The sequence below is a fragment of the Labrus mixtus genome, chromosome 9 (genome assembly GCF_963584025.1).
Source record: "Labrus mixtus chromosome 9, fLabMix1.1, whole genome shotgun sequence".
NCBI classification, from domain to species: domain Eukaryota; kingdom Metazoa; phylum Chordata; class Actinopteri; order Labriformes; family Labridae; genus Labrus; species Labrus mixtus.
In genome coordinates this window covers 12,460,802-12,476,863 of record NC_083620.1, presented here as the reverse complement: position 1 = coordinate 12,476,863, position 16,062 = coordinate 12,460,802, and the positions used below count along the sequence as shown (strand labels likewise).

Genomic DNA, 16,062 nt, shown 5'->3' with positions numbered 1-16,062 from the left:
CTAATGCCAGAAAACAACAACTGGGCAAATGTTCAATTGATAAATGTAAATGATTTGGCAAATCCTTGTGCCATGACTTTAACGCTTGCAATTTAACCATCCGTCAATTTACCTCATATACACCCCAGACAGGTCACCTGTTAATCTTAGGGCTGAAATATAGAGCCAGCAAGTTCACTTCAAAACCTTCTTGCTGTAAGGCCACATCATTACCCACACACCGTGCCCCCACGTGTACAACACATTACAAAAAATATTAATTCAAGGGATCAAATTTACATCACCTGATTAATCTGGGGTAGGAATATATATGATGTATGGGCAAAAACAGTGATGGCTAATAAACGAGCATAAGAATAGGTATAATGTATAACGTTTTATTACATATCAGCAATATGTTATAAAGAATGGTAAGTAATCCAAACACAAATGTAATATTTACAAGAACAACCAGATATCAGTTTGATTTTGTGCCATATACTGCTGGTCCAATACCAGTATCAATCCTGATACGTAAGCAAAAGCGCTGTTACTTTATTAATTGCTGACGGCTGACTGAATTAAGGGCTTCTGATGCTGCTGCTGTGGAGAGAAGTCAAAGGGTCTGCGGTTCTCGGTATAGCCGAAGAGTTTCCTGAGTGCCACACGAGCTGCTTCTTCCTCAGCGGCTACAAGTGTCTCTCCTGGACCCTGAGCCAGAAGCTTTTTGTCGCTGAATCAACAAAGAAAAGCAAAAACAAAACATTGGTAAAACAAGCAGATTATACAATGAACACCATGAAGTCCCTTTCTGAATTAACATGGATTTAATCTCTGTAATTCATCCATTACAGCACCCACAACACCATACATACCTGTACAAGCCAACAAAGTATAGTGGCAGGACGGTGCTGGCTCCAGCAGACCTGATGAGACGAGGCTCGGGAAGAGGAATTTCCCTCTTTGTGAGCTCCTCCACCAGCAGTCCCATTGGGTTGACAACTGTCCACATGTCAAACAGGTCCTTTCCTATCAGCTGAGTGACCAAGAAATCCTACAGCAAGGGGAAAAGAAAAAGGGAAATTAGCACACTTCTGTACAAACAAAAATCCTAATTAAGAGACATTATTTGGACACATGACAGTTCTTAAAAAAAAAAAGTAACCATAATGATTTTCCTCAAGCCTCTTACCCTGAGGAAAAATCCAGTGCGCTCAGCTCCACTACTGTCCTGTAGAGCTCCAATCACCGCCGTGAATGTAGAATAAAGAACATTATCAGGTACAGGGCATTCTGCACTCATGGCAAGGTCTTCAATGCCAAGATTTCTTGCAACATGGGACATGACTGCTGAGCTGGTGAGGTGCCGTACAATACTATCCACTCCATCATCTGGCAGGCTGGGGAAGCTGGCCCTGCACCAGTCAGTCAGGAAGCTTTTGGTGAAATCTACTCCTTTTTCACTCAGCTGAGTGTTATCGTCCAGAACAAGAGCAGTGTTCTCAGGGTCCACGCCTAACCCCTGTCTCCTCTGCAGCTCCGCCTGCAGGTAACATGGGTTGATGAAGGCTGTTTTCAGCAGCTCAAGGGAGAAGTTCTCCTGGAGGCGGCTGCTGAAAGCCTGAACCTCAGCCTGATAATCCCAGGGAGATTTTTGAGAGCTGAAAAAAAAAAAAAAAAAAAAAAAAAAAAAAAAGTGAAACAGAGTTAACTGTGGAGTCTTGACTTCCTCTATGAATATTGTGCTGAGCCATGCAGACAGTCCTAACTATTATACACTTAATATGGTTCAAAAACACACTAAAATAAAAGAAAAACAAAGAATAATCTAGAGCAAGAGAGACAGACCTTGATCTAACCGTGTAAAGGAGTCATCATTCCTTACTGTAGACTTTAGCAACTTTAGATGTAACAACATATGCCTACGCACGCACGTACGCACGCACTGTGTGCACTGTAAGACACGCCTTTTAAACTTAAGTGTTATTAGTCTTATAATATTACATTAACATTATCTGATACATTAAGTGGACGAATGGCCTTCAGATGATCTGTGAACTCACCGTGGCGTCGGCGCTGGAGGTCCTTCGACCTTTAACTTCTTCGCCATGAGGTATGTGTAAGCTTTCATCCATCGTTTCTTCTCTCTTACTTGCGTTAATGACACGTTCCTGCAAACACGCTGACAGTGAATTCCTAGTGTTAGCACACCGCGATTTAATATGTACCCGGACGCCATGTCGATCAATGTCGGCAGTGTGTGCAACTACCAAAACTGCCCGACGCGGAACAAGAAACAACATCCGGTCTGCCAGACGGCCCCACCGTAATGAACTGAACAAGCGTAACCATGGTAACTAACTCAAACGTTAACACCAACGTTAGCAAGTACAGCAGACGGCTGAGTAAAGTTTGAGGGACTGTTATTATACACAGAGAAGATAAGAAGTAAGAATTCATTTATATCCGGATCATAATCTGTTTTGTTATTGGTCTTATTGATGTCTATTGTTAAAGGACAGGAAACAATGGGGGACCAAGTGTTGACAGCGACCGAAACGGGATCTGGAGATGTCGAAATTACTTCTTCAGTCAACGGAGTGGATAATGTGACAAAGGATAGGGCTCAAGAATTAAATGAAAATAACAATCATTTTAAAAGCCCACTTCAAGAGAAAAAAGAAAAACCTTCAGGACCACGAATGACCAAGGCCTTCCTCAAAGACCACTGTAAGCAGAACAAACTCTACTCGACACCTTGCCTGAATGACACATTGTATCTGCATTTCAAAGGATTCTCCCTCATTGAGAACTTAGAGGAGTACACAGGACTGAGGTGTCTCTGGCTGGAAAGCAACGGTCTTCAGCGCATCGAGAACCTGGATGCCCAGAGTGATCTGCGCTGCTTGTTCCTTCAGCAGAACCTCCTAAACAAGCTGGAAAACCTGGAACCCCTGAACAAGCTCTGCACCTTAAATGTGTCCAACAACTACATTCACAACATTGAGAACATCTCCTGTCTTCCTTACCTGAGCACTCTGCAGATTGCCCATAACAAGCTGAAGACTGTGCAGAACGTAGAGCATCTGAGTCAATGTCTGGCTATCAGTGTGCTGGACTTGTCACACAATCTGTTACACGACACTGACATACTCCCCATACTCGAGGCCATGCCTGAACTACGAGTGCTGAGTCTCATGGGAAACGACGTGGTGAAAAAGATCTCAAACTACAGGAAGACCTTGATTGTGCGCCTCAAGCAGCTCACCTTCCTCGACGATCGCCCGGTGTTCCCCAAAGACAGGGCGTGTGCAGAGGCGTGGGCAGCTGGGGGGCTGGATGGGGAGCGGAGAGAGAGGGAGCAATGGGAAACACGAGAGAGAAGGAAAATCCAGGACAGCTTGGATGGCATGGCAAAGATTCGAAAGGACGCCCTGGAGAGAAAGCGCCTTCGAGAGCTACAGGAGAACGGTAAGCCGATTTCAGCTTTTACCACTTGTCTATATTGTGTAAACGTGGATTTGCAATTTTTACACAACATGCATTCTGTTTCATTTCAGGGGCAACTGAGGCTTCTACCTCTCCGGAAACTCCATCTGAGGAAAATGACACCGAGATTTTGACTTCATCTGATGAAGAGAAGATCAAAGCCTTTGTGCAGGACAGCCTAGATGCCCATGAAGAGTTTTTGCAGAGTCAGTCAACAACGGGGTCTTATGAACATCAGCCTGACAGTGACCATGTAGAAGAAGAACAGTCAGGGCCAGACTTTCAGAAAGATGTCCAGGGTAAAGCAACAGTGATGCAGCTTGTGAGAGAAGACGAAGAAGAGGTCAATCCAGAGTATTCAGCACAAGAGCAAAAGAGACTCACAGAAATGTTGTTGGAATCAGAACAAGAAGATGACCAGCAACACAAAAACCAGTCATGTGGAATTCTGTTTTTGAGAAATGAAGAAGATGAGGGAGAGGCAGCAAACATGAGAGAGGAGTCTGAAAAGAAACCGCCTTCTCCAGTCAGGGCAGCTCCTCCTGCTGTGCCAGCTTGTGGTCCTGGACCACTGGTTACAGAGCTGGGAGACGAAGAGCAGCTAGAAACCATTTACCTCCCGTTGCATCCCTCTCTGTGTATTGATGACCTGCCTGACCTTGAGGATGTGGACACAGAAGACTTCACAGAGCTATTTTCCTCTCAGCAAGCGTTTAAACCAAAAATAGAGCTCTTACCAGGTAGCAATGATGAGGACGAACCGACTGAGAGTCAGGAGGAAAACAGCCACACCCTTGACCAAGACAAAAACTCACTGTTCTTAGTGGGTGACATCAACAGGTCAAAAAAGGTATCCGACAGCTTTTCATCATTGGTGTATCCAGAGGATGAGGATGCCTTTGAACCACTCATTTTTGAACCAGTGGGACAGTCCAAATCAGCCCAAACCTCATCCCGATCCCGCTGCTTAATCGAGGAGCTGGAATGATACTTTCAGTGTTTAAAGCAGTTTTCAGATATTCCAGTGTTGAAATTTACAGTCTAATGAGAGACTATATCAGATTTAAGAAATGGTTACGCTAAAGGTTGATAGACTGGCTGTGTGAGCATTGAATGCAGTTCAAGGCACAGCTTTAATTATAAAAAAGATAGTTTAGATGTTACAAGTGTTGGAAGGAATTCAATGTCTAGCATATTTGAAATGAAATAAAATGCTGGTGACGTGGGTGTTAATTGTAACATGGTCTAACTCAGAATAAATCTTACATGATCTTCTTCAGTCTTTGTCTTTCTTGTGTAGCAATTTTTCCATGACTTTTCAATTTTCATTGCATTTTTAGAACACTAAAAATAGATAAGAAGAAGAAATGGCTTCAGGTTCAGTCAATGTGTTCCTTGCTTACATAATGGCAAAATCATAGTGATGTATGCATTAGGGGTCTGCACAGGCTTGAAAATTAAGCCTGTTCCCATGAGCTGCTGATGAGCAGTCAAAACCCCTATTACCAGAAACAATTCTGAAAGCCACACATACTGTGAATTACACTATATGCAATAAAATACAGGACAACACATAATATGTATAGTTTTACTAAATGAATCACATTTCCCATCTCAAGTCACATATCACTCTTTCCACAATAAATATTCAACATATTACATCTGGACATTGCAGCCTCTTTTCTATCTGTCTTTATTGGTAAATGATGCTATACTGTATCTCTGGAGTGACATGAGCTAATATTTACAACAAGTCATGCTTAGCATAGAGCAAGGAGATTTCTAATAAAACCAAAACACAAGAACATGAGACAGGACCAAATAAGAGTAAAAAAATAAAACTGTACATGTTTTAAATAAACAAAACCAAATGATCAGCCCTGTGCGGAACAGACTAGTGCACGTGTTGTTGATGTCTTTCTCACACAGGGACTGAGTGCAGCGCAAAGCTAACATTTGACACATACCAGTAAAATAAGGGGATAATACGTTTCTTCTGTCACGGTGACGGCAGAAATATAAGCTAGCTCTAACGTCGCAACCACACCCAGGTGTTGACGAGCCAGAAAGCTACAGTCACAGAGTACAGGATCATTTCGCGCTTGGCTCGCTCCTTGTTCTCCTCTTCCAAATGTTGGAGCCTCCGGTTTAACTTGATGAGCTGCAGATTCAAGAAGAAAAAAAAGGTTTTCAGTCTTTGGGGGTTTCCATGCTGAGCTCAAGGACACAAGGAGGAGATGGAGGATTTATTAAGACCTTACCTGACGCCGAAGTGTTGTAGCATCGACCACGGTCATGTCGTCTTGCCCCACGTCCATTGAGGCTTCAAATGATGTCAATGCGAGCCTGGAAAAGAGAACAGTCACTTTGAGAAAAGCACAACTCCCTCACTTCATTCATAGTGTATTATTGAGACGGCAAAATGTATGATTATCTATCGCTAAAGTTGACCACAACAACATCATTTAAATATAAGTTTTTTTTTTGTTTTTTTTTTCAAGCAAGGCTTTCTTTCTCGACCCGAAGTGAGAATGGCAGAAGGAAAAGGATAAGGAAACGGACAAAGGACCAGAATGAAGATAGCCAGGTGAGGTTACCTGGATTCATGCAGGGGGTTGGAGCCTGATGCTGACCCCCCTCGCAGTGATGGTTTGCTACAGAGGTGGGGGAAGACAGGGTGGGGAGAAGGGGAAAAATAAGAAAGATAGAGAAATGTAGATGGAACAGTGTTGCATACATGCACACACATCGCATATTTTGGCACAACTACACCTTGAAGACACCGACACGCTAACATGTCTGGGACGTCAGAGTCAGGTGCTGGTTACATGGTTAGCAAAAGACCTCAATAACAGTACTAGTAATGGCCTACCTGAGTTTGGAAAGGTATAATAGCCAAACGTATGAAACTTTATTAACATTATGCTGAGTTAATATTGTTACTGAATATTAAGAACAGTTAAGTTAGAAAATGGTTATGCATTGCCTCCTGAGTGTACCACACAAACTCTCCAAACTCTTCCAACACCATTAAGAGCCACTAAACTTTTCAAGAAGACCAACCAACAGGGTGTTTAGTATTTGTAATGTTACTATGAACAAAGACATCCGACACAACTCTCCCTGACCAGTAGCTCAGACACTGAAGATCTTTCTTTTTTTTTTTGTTTTAAAAACAAAAATCAAATCAAGCCAGACGATTGGAAGGTCACCTGCGAGGGTTCTCATCCAAGACCTCCAGGACCTGCTGATAGGCCCGACGTGTCGTGGACTGGATGAAAGAGAGAACACCGCTAGCGCTGTAAAGGTTGTGTTCTTCTTCAGTCACGGTGAGAGGGGGGCAGGGGCGGACTGTGGCAGGGGGGGACGGGGTCGCACTGCTCAGTGCCCACCATAAAGAGCAGCCAATTCAGAGAAAAAAGGGAAGAAAGGATAAAAGAGGAAAGAAAGAGGGGAGGACGGGGTGGGGAGAGAAATAAGGAAAAGGAACTGTCCTTAACTTTTCTGATTTTGTTATACATTGCAAGTTATAATAGCCAAAGATTTGACCTGCCCCCCCCCCAGAAAGGAAAAAAAAAACAGAAAGGAGATATGAACTAAAGGCATTGCAATGCAAATGATTCCAACCTGGAACAGATTACTCAGACAGATCTGTGAACAAGATCAGTCTGTTTTGTCACATGCACTTTTATTGAGGGAGGTGGTCAGGACAAGGAAACACAAAAGAGCTTTTGTTTCATCATAGTGCTATAAAACTGTTTTACTGCGTATGTGTCCCACTCTGATTCTATTTTCTACCTTCAAAGTAACAGAGAAAACAAACAGTGTTAAGAATTCCAAAAACAAAATGAGTTTAAGCTTATTCATGTATGCTTCATGTATTAATAACTTTATTTAAAAATGTATTACATTTACATTATGAGCCTGTGTAAAATGGTTTTTTTTGTGTTTTGGGTGGTCAATGAGTGTGTTTATACTTATACTAAAGATCCATTTCCAGTTATCTTAAGATCCTGATAATGACGATCAAATCTAACGATGAGCGCATCACAGGTTTAAAATCACAGTGTTAATGGATGAGTGTCATCAGTAAAAAAAAACGCTCAATTCTCAATTAGCGCTGAAAGCAGCGAAAGTTCTTGCAACAAAACGGCTAACAAGGTCACAGCAAACCAATCACAAGCAGCGCCACAAAGACAAAGGGAACGGAAGAAAACATGGAACCAAAAGAAAGATGCAACATGCTTGTGCATGCTGCATGCGGGGACAAGATGGAGCTAGTACCATGGTAACGGTGGCATATCAATACTCACGCTGAATCGTTGCGCACCAGCTGATTGTTCTGACGAGTGGCATTCTCACTGGCTGAACGTTCTCGCCGTAATCTTCCCTGTGGTCGCAACTACAAAGAAGAATAACAACGTTTATTCAGGTTTTGGTTTGCTGTTAGACAATAATGACTTGATTCAGTGGAGACTCCTCAGTGATGGACAAACACTGATTTATTACTTACCCCCTCCTCGCTTTCTTGAGCCGACCGATGCTCCTCTTCCATGAAATCCAAGGGCTGCTCACTGAGCGTGAGGACTCTGGGCGGGGTCTTCAGTGACAGGGTCTCTAGTGGTGTTGACTGGATGAGGTCCAGGTCTCTGGGTCTGGAGAACTGGGGGTCACTGTCTCCTATCAGTGGAAGGTGTGAATTAAAGTTTTAAGTAACGTAACTCCAGTCAAAAATAACATACTGTGAAAGCACATTGTAAGTCTAAGAAATTACTTCAGTCTCCATGCTCTACATGTATCTGAAACGCTGCTCTGAGACTGAATAAAACCAGTCTTAAAAGAAGTGACATGACACAAACACTAATCAGGAAATTGGTGGACAAAGTCTAGAACTAGTGATAGAAGCATATCATCTATAAACTGCAAAGTCACTTGACAGACACTTGTGATAAGTTCTAATAAAAGACAAAATAGTAAACACAGACACTACTTTTCAAGAATACTGACCTGAAATCACAATTCTCTCTGGGACTTGCATCATCACACTGTTGGAGACATCCTGAAATCCAACCGTAGGATCGCCGTGGCCTTGAGGAGCAACTTTAAGCATCTCGGGAATGCGCATCCTCTGGCTGATCCCCTCGGTGTACTCCAGCTCATACTGGATACGGTTCATTTCAGCCATCTCAGCCGTGGGGGAAGGGAACGCTGCTCCGTTCATTTGGCTGCGTGGAATGATTTGTTCAGAAAACACAAAGCTAATTGTTAGTCCAAAAAAAAAAGGTCAGCAAAGGGCAGAAGCATGCCGACATGAAAGATTCCTGTGTGATTTCATTTTTCGGTTCCAGTCGAACATGTTTTTCTGCTTACCTGCTGACACACCTAAAAAGGCTGAATCTACTTATAGACCTTCAAAATACATTATCTTTAGGATCTGATCAGTGAATGAACAGAGGACAGGAGTTAGAGCTGGAGAGATTCATGTGACACTATCATGTGATGATAACTTAGTAAATCCTGACTTAAAGGCGAAAGAAATGAGTGTTTCAGATAAGCATTACAACATATTTCTTGATCACTATAACAGACTAATAGACTTAATGATAATATATCGGTGATACTACAATTGACCAGGTAAGCTAATGGGGTTACAGCAGGTATTACACTACTTGTTCTAAAGAAACAATCACCAGTGTTTGCAGTAGTCAGACAGTAATCCAGCAATCTACTGCTGTCTATTTAAGTAACCTTCATAAGATCTAATTAAAACCCTAAAGCTTTAAGGTTAGTACGGGTTAGTCAGCTAGACAACGCATTAGCGCCATTTCGAGCTAACGTTATCGTTAGCGCGTTAGTTTCGCTTTCTTACCGTTTTGTTTGTGGCTAATAAAAGCTTCTTATCCAAAGAACAGATTATAGAATACCAAAGAACACAGACAAATCTAAACATTCATCCAAAAGCACAAACAAGTGTAGGTTTGACAGGTGATGTAGCTGTTGGGCATCTTCTTGTGTTGATACGAGAGGGGAACCTCCTCTCTTCTTCCGCTTTTCCGAACTAACCGGAAGTGAGGTGCCGACGCTCGAGAGGAAGTGACGTGACGTGCACCTAGCGCTTAAATTAAAAGCACAAACGGTTTATTTACCTTTTGGCTCGATGAATCAGAAGACAGATGACTTCCTTTTGTTAAAAAATGTACCCAATGCATCCGAAAAATACATTTCAGAACATACAGAACTATGAATTTGCAAAATGATGTCTAATTATTTAACTTTGATTGCATCTCATAGGCTTCTCTGAAGGCTACTAAATATTTACAATGTAGGTCTTTGAGTTACTGTTCCTGAGAGTTACTTACAATTGCATACAACTCATCGTTTTTTGCCCCCTTTTTTTTTTGTTGCAGCTGTGGCTCTTCAATGTTATGATGGAAATATCTAATGTGGTTTCAATCTACTATATTTTTTGGGGTTAAATTATTCGTTATTGAAAATTTCCTAGAATTAATTATGCACGTTGGAAATGTATCCGTTTAGATCTATACAAAAGCAATGTAGTATATGCAATAAAATTGACTACTTCCATGTCCTAAGATCTATTTGTCAGTGTAGTACTAGTGCCTATATGAGCTGCATTTTACTCAAAGGGTTTTATTACATTTCTTATTCGCTTAAACTTCTCGTTTTTCATTGTCAATGGGGACAGAGTTGAATTCTGAATACGGTTAAGTGATATAAGAACAGTTTGGGCGAGTTTTTATAATACACAGTAGCCTATGTCATGGCAGTATGTGTCTATTTGGTATAAAAGGGGTAACTTGCCTATCTAAAAGTCGTTCACGCCGTGGTTTTTTTGGGGGGGCGGCCTCAGTGACTGTGGGTGGTGCGTTAACCCTGAGTCACTCGACTGCGATTGACGTGAGACAAGCCCGCACTCTGCTTATTCAGTGTACGGTAAATAACGTCTTGATCTGGACAGATCATAATACAAGGAAAGCTTCAACTTCTCTGTCATGTCTTAAGCTGGACTTTTACATAAATATCAGGATGCTCTTCATTTGATGGACACAGACCCAGCGCCGACTGAATACTTCTCTCCGGGTCTATGGCTGAAATTATGTTCCAAAGTATTTTCTGTGTGATATTTCTCAGCACGTTGCACATGGCATCATCTTTGGAGCTTCAACTTGGCATGTAAGTGACGTGTTATATTTTAATTTGTGTTTTTAATTGCCTCTTATCTGACTTTTGTAAATTATCCTAAGAAGTAAAACTATATAGGTCTATATATAGGGTGCTATTAATAAAACTGAAACAACCGGCCTTAAAAACGTTGACTTTGCCTCTTGACTTTGATCGAGGATACAGCCCAGGTTTTTCAAATGATAAACGTTTGCTTTTGTCTGCAAACTGTGTAGTTTACTCTGTTAAATATCCACTAGGAGTCGCTCTTTCGATCCCCATTGAGGATGGATGTGTTTTATAGCACTGCAATAACGTGCTTCTGCATAATCGCTTTCGGTGGAATGTGATTTGTTTTGTGGCTTCAGTAGTAGGCATACTCTGCCAGGGGTTTCTAAATGTATATAAACTGGCCGGACTCGAGCAAAGGAATCGTGCTCATTACCAGAAGAGCAGAATACTTCCCCTAATTAACTTGTGACTGGTCTGTATTGAAGCCAGATGGTTTATTTATGGAGCAGGACACCTCCAATATAGGAAACCTGAAATGACAACACAGATTCATGTACAGAAAAAAACCAAAACCTCTTTGTTTTAATGAATGTGTACACCCTGCATGCATGCACAAACAATCATTGGAAAAGTAATTTCTTCTTTGGAATTATTGCATTGGTTCCCAACCTGGGGTCTGGGTCCCTCCAGGAGGGTACTTGAGGCTCTGTCTTCTTTGAAGTTGTCAAAATTAGATTTGCATGTATTTTATGAAATCATTTTAAAACATAACTGGGAGATATATACACATGTCTTTTGCTACAGTAAGAACTAGTGTGTAGGCATATTCTGATCTGATTTTATCAATGAAAACTATTCAAATTCATGTTCATTTTTGAAAGCAATGCATCACTCCTGTGGATTCTGGGGGGGACTCAGCTTTTTGTACTTCTAAAAGGAAGGGCCCCCAAGAAAACAAGATTGCTTACCACTGGTTTATTGCATACCATAGGAGGTGTTAAAACATGATTTTTTTTTTCTGGACCTTAATCATGCATAATTGTTTGACAGTGTGTGATGAGCATGAACATGTGTAGAACATGTATGTTGAACTACATGAGCTCTGCAGGAGAATTAGACCGCCTGTAGCCAACTTCTTAACACATGAACCTTTAGCATTCATTATACAGCAATGGAAATGAAGGACTGAAAAGCTTGGCATTGTTACTTTATAGCCTATATTGTTCTGTAGTGTTCTTCACTGGATTGATTGCTGTCTCAAACAAGGTTTAAGATTCTTTCTGTCCATCTTTTTGTTATTTATGTGTTTTCCATGCACAGGCCAAATGTCTGTGCTGACCAGGAGTTGTCCATGTTGGGTAACCGTCAGCCTTGTGTCCAGGCTTTTACCCGCATAGTGAAAGTCTGGAAACAGGGCTGCAACAGCCACAGTTGGTGTATGGGCTATGAGAGAAGGTAAGAGCAAAAATGCTTTGACAACGCATGCTTCATTACTGACCATTCTATTAGTGCATTTAGATGGCTAATTTAGAGTGTTTTACTCACACTGTTCAAATGCATTAGTCTCAGGGTTTGTCCTGGAGAAGTGCCTTTTTGTTTTTTGCATGCTATATGCTCTTCTATAATCACAGGAGCTAGAAGGATCCTTCTAAATACACTAAAAAGGACCCATAACAAGACTGATGAAGTGAGGTTTGGATATTTAGACCCTTTTGAATAGCGCAGATATATTTAGGCCATGTTGTAATCCTTGATATATCGATTAAACGATATCACATGAGAGATTGCTGTTGTACTGAATATCAGCACAGCTACAGCTGAGTGCAGAATATATGTAAGGTTCATGTTTTTAAATCGTTGATGTGAAAGACAGAAAACAACTCAAATGGAAAAAAAATATGTCATTATAACACAGTTTCTCCCCCGCAGGACAACATACTACACAGTGTACAGGCAGGTATACAGCATGGATATGCACACCATTTCTAAGTGCTGCCCAGGCTGGACTCAGAAGGGTGAAGAGTCAGGCTGTCTGCATAGTGAGTATTGGCATTTCTTAGGGCTAGTACAATTACTTAAACATCACTTAATGTGTATTGCATAGGCATGACTGTAGCAAGCCTTCCTATTAGTCGGAGAACTCCATGAACCATTCAGTGTTGCATTGTGGTGTATGATATGTCGTTTCTGCAGGAGTGTGTGGTGCCAATACATGTTTCAATGGAGGCCAATGTGCAGAGACTGGAGACCAGATATGTCATTGTCCGCTGGGCTTTAAAGGGACCCGGTGCCAATATGGTGAGTTTTAATTCCTATATGATAAAGGAGATGGTCATGCTTATAAACCTGTGTACGCCATTGCTTGCATTGCAGACTTGAATGTCGAGTAAACAGTGCAAGCTGAGTCAATTTGTTCTCTTAATGTATCGTATTCAAGGCATTTCCGGGCATGCAAAAGTCATGCACAAATGATACCTTCAAATGCAACCCAGTGCACCTTGTAGAGTCAGTGAACATACACCTTCAGAGGACAACATGTTGTTAAATGTTAAATAGGCCTAGTTCAAACCTTGTGCTTTGACTTTGCAGGAGCAGACTGCTTTGATGGGAGGAGGCTTTTCTGTGGGGGTTTCTGGGTAGTTAAAGGTAGAAGACGTGCTCGCAGGGAGGAATGATTTCCTTTGAAGGCTAGTGCCTGGAGTGCTGTGGCTAAACCAGCTAACGCTCCACTCTATTAATACTGAATATTAATGAGTGTATCTGTAGTTCAAGCCTCGAACAAGGCTGTCACATAGGAAGATATTTCACTGAGGAATAGTTAAATATTTCTTAAATACACTAGCTTACTCCATAATTTGTTGTTACAAGACACTTAAAGGAATGGGTCAACTTTATTGGAATATGTGGGCTTGCACTGTGGTAATTATAAAGCTAATGCTAGCAAACTCTTAGCTTAGCTTAGCAAAAGGACTAGAAACAGGGTAACAGCTTGCCCAGCTCTGTGGAAATGTGACGAAACCCACTTAACAGACCTAAAGCTCACCAACAAAGACAGGATATGTCATGTGTCAAAATATACAAACACGTAGTGTAAAAATACATTTTTAGGGAGTATTGACTCGTTCTTTGCTAGGGAGCTCAAGAGGTGCTGGTAAGGGATATTGTTATCTTTGGCTAAAGCTAGCATTCTGTTTCCTTTTGTTTATATGAGCTAAGCTAAGCTAACTGGCCCTAGAATTACATTATTGAACAGGTATCAAGGTGGTGTTCTCATCTAACACTCTTCTTTAAGGCAAGAGTAAATACCCTAATTATACTTATTTTAAATTATGCCTACCAAATTATATTTCTATAAAATCATAAATGAAATATATGAAAGTTTAGCTTTCCAACCAGAGTAGAAAATATACAAATAGTCTTTATTAAGAACTTAGGGACTTCTTTTAGGACTAAACAAAAAGGAAAAAAAAACAGCAAAACTAAACAGTGTTGACACTCAGAGCAGTAACCCAAGATCTGTCATTTCTAAATGGTAAACATTTACAGTAAGCTTGTACAAAAGCTTCTTGTTCCTCTTGTCTCTAAGTGTTATCCTGTTACAGTCAGTGTCTGTTCTTTCTACTGTCAAACCTCATGCAAACAGCACAATGTTTGTTAGTGTTTTGGAAAGTCCTGCTGGGACAGAGAGGAGAACAGAGGATATTTGGTTCCTACCCCCCACATGTTCGCAAACACACAAACACACACGCTGCAGTGGCTTTCCTGTTTGATTCCATGGCTCTCGAGAGGGGGCCTGCCTGCCAGGGGCCTTAAACAGTCCCTCCTCTTGCTTAGACATTTCACAGGAACGTGTCGTTGTTTATAGGTGTGTTTGTTTTGACATGGGCTCTTTGTTTTTCACACATCACAGTTACAGATTGGAAACGGATAGAAACACGAGATGTAATCTGAAATTCTTCCTGCTTTCTCTTTCTCCTCATGCACATCCTGTCCTTCGATTCTCCTCAGTGAGGTCTACTCATGAGAATTTCTCTTGCTCCTCTCCTTTTGTAAAGTGTTTTCCCTTCTTGTATCTCCTGAGACAGATATTTCCTCACTTGTCTGCCAGAATCATTATAAAAGGAAAGAGTCTGCCAAGTTCTTAGTTCAGCCAGGTGCCTTCACTGAACCAGAGCTCAGTCCAGAATCATATGCACCAATAATCCGCTTTTATAAGAGTCTGAGCCCAGGGGTTCAGGTGTTTTAAAGAATCAATATACATTTTATGTTTCCTCACAAACAAATGCAGTTTTTAGTAGGACATTTTGTTACATACATTTTTAAATGCTCCCACTAAGACACTACGTCATCGCTTTTATTGTTGCATAGAGGCAACTGATGCTAAGCATAATAAAACACCAGCATAATACAATTTTATCTCAGGCTTTATAGTATTTCAGTGTTATTTATTTAGGAGTAAACATGTTGGGGCTACTTCCGTGACTGCTAAAATAATGACATAAATAAAAGTGTCCTGCAGAATTGCAGAAAAGTCATCCACTAAAAGATGACATGATGAAAAAAGTCATCCCCATAGCATCTAGTTAGGTTGTTTCTTTTTTCATTTTTGAACACAAAGAGTCAAGTAATGAAAACTAGCGTTAGGAAATGTGAAAATTTAAGAGTAAAAGACCTTGTAACAGGGAAGTATGCAATCTCTGAACAGCTCCCACAACAATATCGTTCTACAACCAGAAATCAGAACTCTTCTGATATCAAAATCTGCTCCCGAGCTTACAGAATCTGGCGGTGCCAGGTAGCCTATAGTCATTATGTCCCGTGTACAGGGGCTGCAGTCCTCGTCGCAGGGATGTCGGGTTCAAATCCGACCTTTACTGCAGGTCATCCCATCACTCTCTCCTCCCAACATTTCCTGTCTCTCACAAAAAGGCCAAAGAATCTTTAAAAAAGAGATAAGGGGCTAAATACTATCAATTAATGTGAAAAAACTGAGAGACAAATATTGAGTTAAATGCACTTGTGACAATATGACAAACAATAACATCAGATCAAAAAAACAAATGCATCTCATAGAAGAAGGCACTCATACATATATTTTTTAACATAAAACTTTTTCCATTCTCTGCATTGCTTTTACTCATTGTTTTGTGTATATATATATATATATATATATATATAGTATATACAGTATATAATTATATTATATCTTACATTATTTCCTACTGCTTGATGTGTATACAAGCAACTGTAACAAGCGCTGAATCTTATGGCTGTTTTCCTTTTTAAGTGCTAATCATGGTTCTATTTTGTTTTTATTCCTGTTTGTTGTATTTTAAAGTCAAGCCCATCTGTGTCTCTCTGGCTCACACTCTAAGCACGAACAAAAGGGGAGTGTTCTTC

The 16,062-nt window shown here is 40.9% G+C and overlaps 4 protein-coding genes across 7 annotated transcripts in view; 2 read left to right on the top strand and 2 right to left on the bottom strand.

Moving 5' to 3' along the window:
* Positions 1 to 363: 363 nt before the first annotated feature.
* Positions 364 to 2,268, bottom strand: mrpl44 (mitochondrial ribosomal protein L44). Its single transcript, XM_061046289.1, has 4 exons — positions 2,043 to 2,268; positions 1,172 to 1,640; positions 855 to 1,033; positions 364 to 712 (listed from the first exon to the last, which is right to left on the bottom strand). The coding sequence occupies exons 1-4, from the start codon at positions 2,216 to 2,218 to the stop codon at positions 538 to 540; spliced, it is 999 nt and encodes a 332-aa protein (XP_060902272.1). The 5' UTR covers positions 2,219 to 2,268; the 3' UTR covers positions 364 to 537.
* Positions 2,269 to 2,318: 50 nt separating this feature from the next.
* Positions 2,319 to 4,706, top strand: dnaaf1 (dynein axonemal assembly factor 1). The gene is made up of 2 exons (XM_061046287.1): positions 2,319 to 3,450; positions 3,540 to 4,706. The coding sequence occupies exons 1-2, from the start codon at positions 2,481 to 2,483 to the stop codon at positions 4,454 to 4,456; spliced, it is 1,887 nt and encodes a 628-aa protein (XP_060902270.1). The 5' UTR covers positions 2,319 to 2,480; the 3' UTR covers positions 4,457 to 4,706.
* A 336-nt stretch (positions 4,707 to 5,042) lies between these two features.
* Positions 5,043 to 9,536, bottom strand: mffa (mitochondrial fission factor a). Of its 4 annotated transcripts, XM_061046283.1 has the most exons (8): positions 9,338 to 9,536; positions 8,476 to 8,693; positions 7,982 to 8,148; positions 7,782 to 7,870; positions 6,681 to 6,845; positions 6,066 to 6,122; positions 5,730 to 5,814; positions 5,043 to 5,629 (listed from the first exon to the last, which is right to left on the bottom strand). In XM_061046283.1, exons 2-8 carry the CDS (start codon positions 8,687 to 8,689, stop codon positions 5,498 to 5,500), a joined length of 909 nt encoding a protein of 302 aa, XP_060902266.1. In that variant the 5' UTR covers positions 8,690 to 8,693; positions 9,338 to 9,536; the 3' UTR covers positions 5,043 to 5,497. The 4 variants fall into 4 exon arrangements, with proteins under 4 accessions (XP_060902266.1, XP_060902267.1, XP_060902268.1 ...); XM_061046284.1 differs by lacking the exon at positions 6,066 to 6,122; XM_061046285.1 differs by lacking the exon at positions 6,681 to 6,845 and having other exon boundaries at positions 9,338 to 9,535.
* An 862-nt stretch (positions 9,537 to 10,398) lies between these two features.
* The window catches only part of megf6 (multiple EGF like domains 6), a 59,361-nt gene continuing 53,697 nt past the window's right edge, over positions 10,399 to 16,062 (top strand). Inside the window, 4 exon segments of the mRNA XM_061046282.1 lie at positions 10,399 to 10,662; positions 11,983 to 12,117; positions 12,592 to 12,701; positions 12,856 to 12,960. Of these exon segments, the coding sequence (XP_060902265.1) occupies positions 10,574 to 10,662; positions 11,983 to 12,117; positions 12,592 to 12,701; positions 12,856 to 12,960 (439 nt within the window). The 5' untranslated portion in view covers positions 10,399 to 10,573.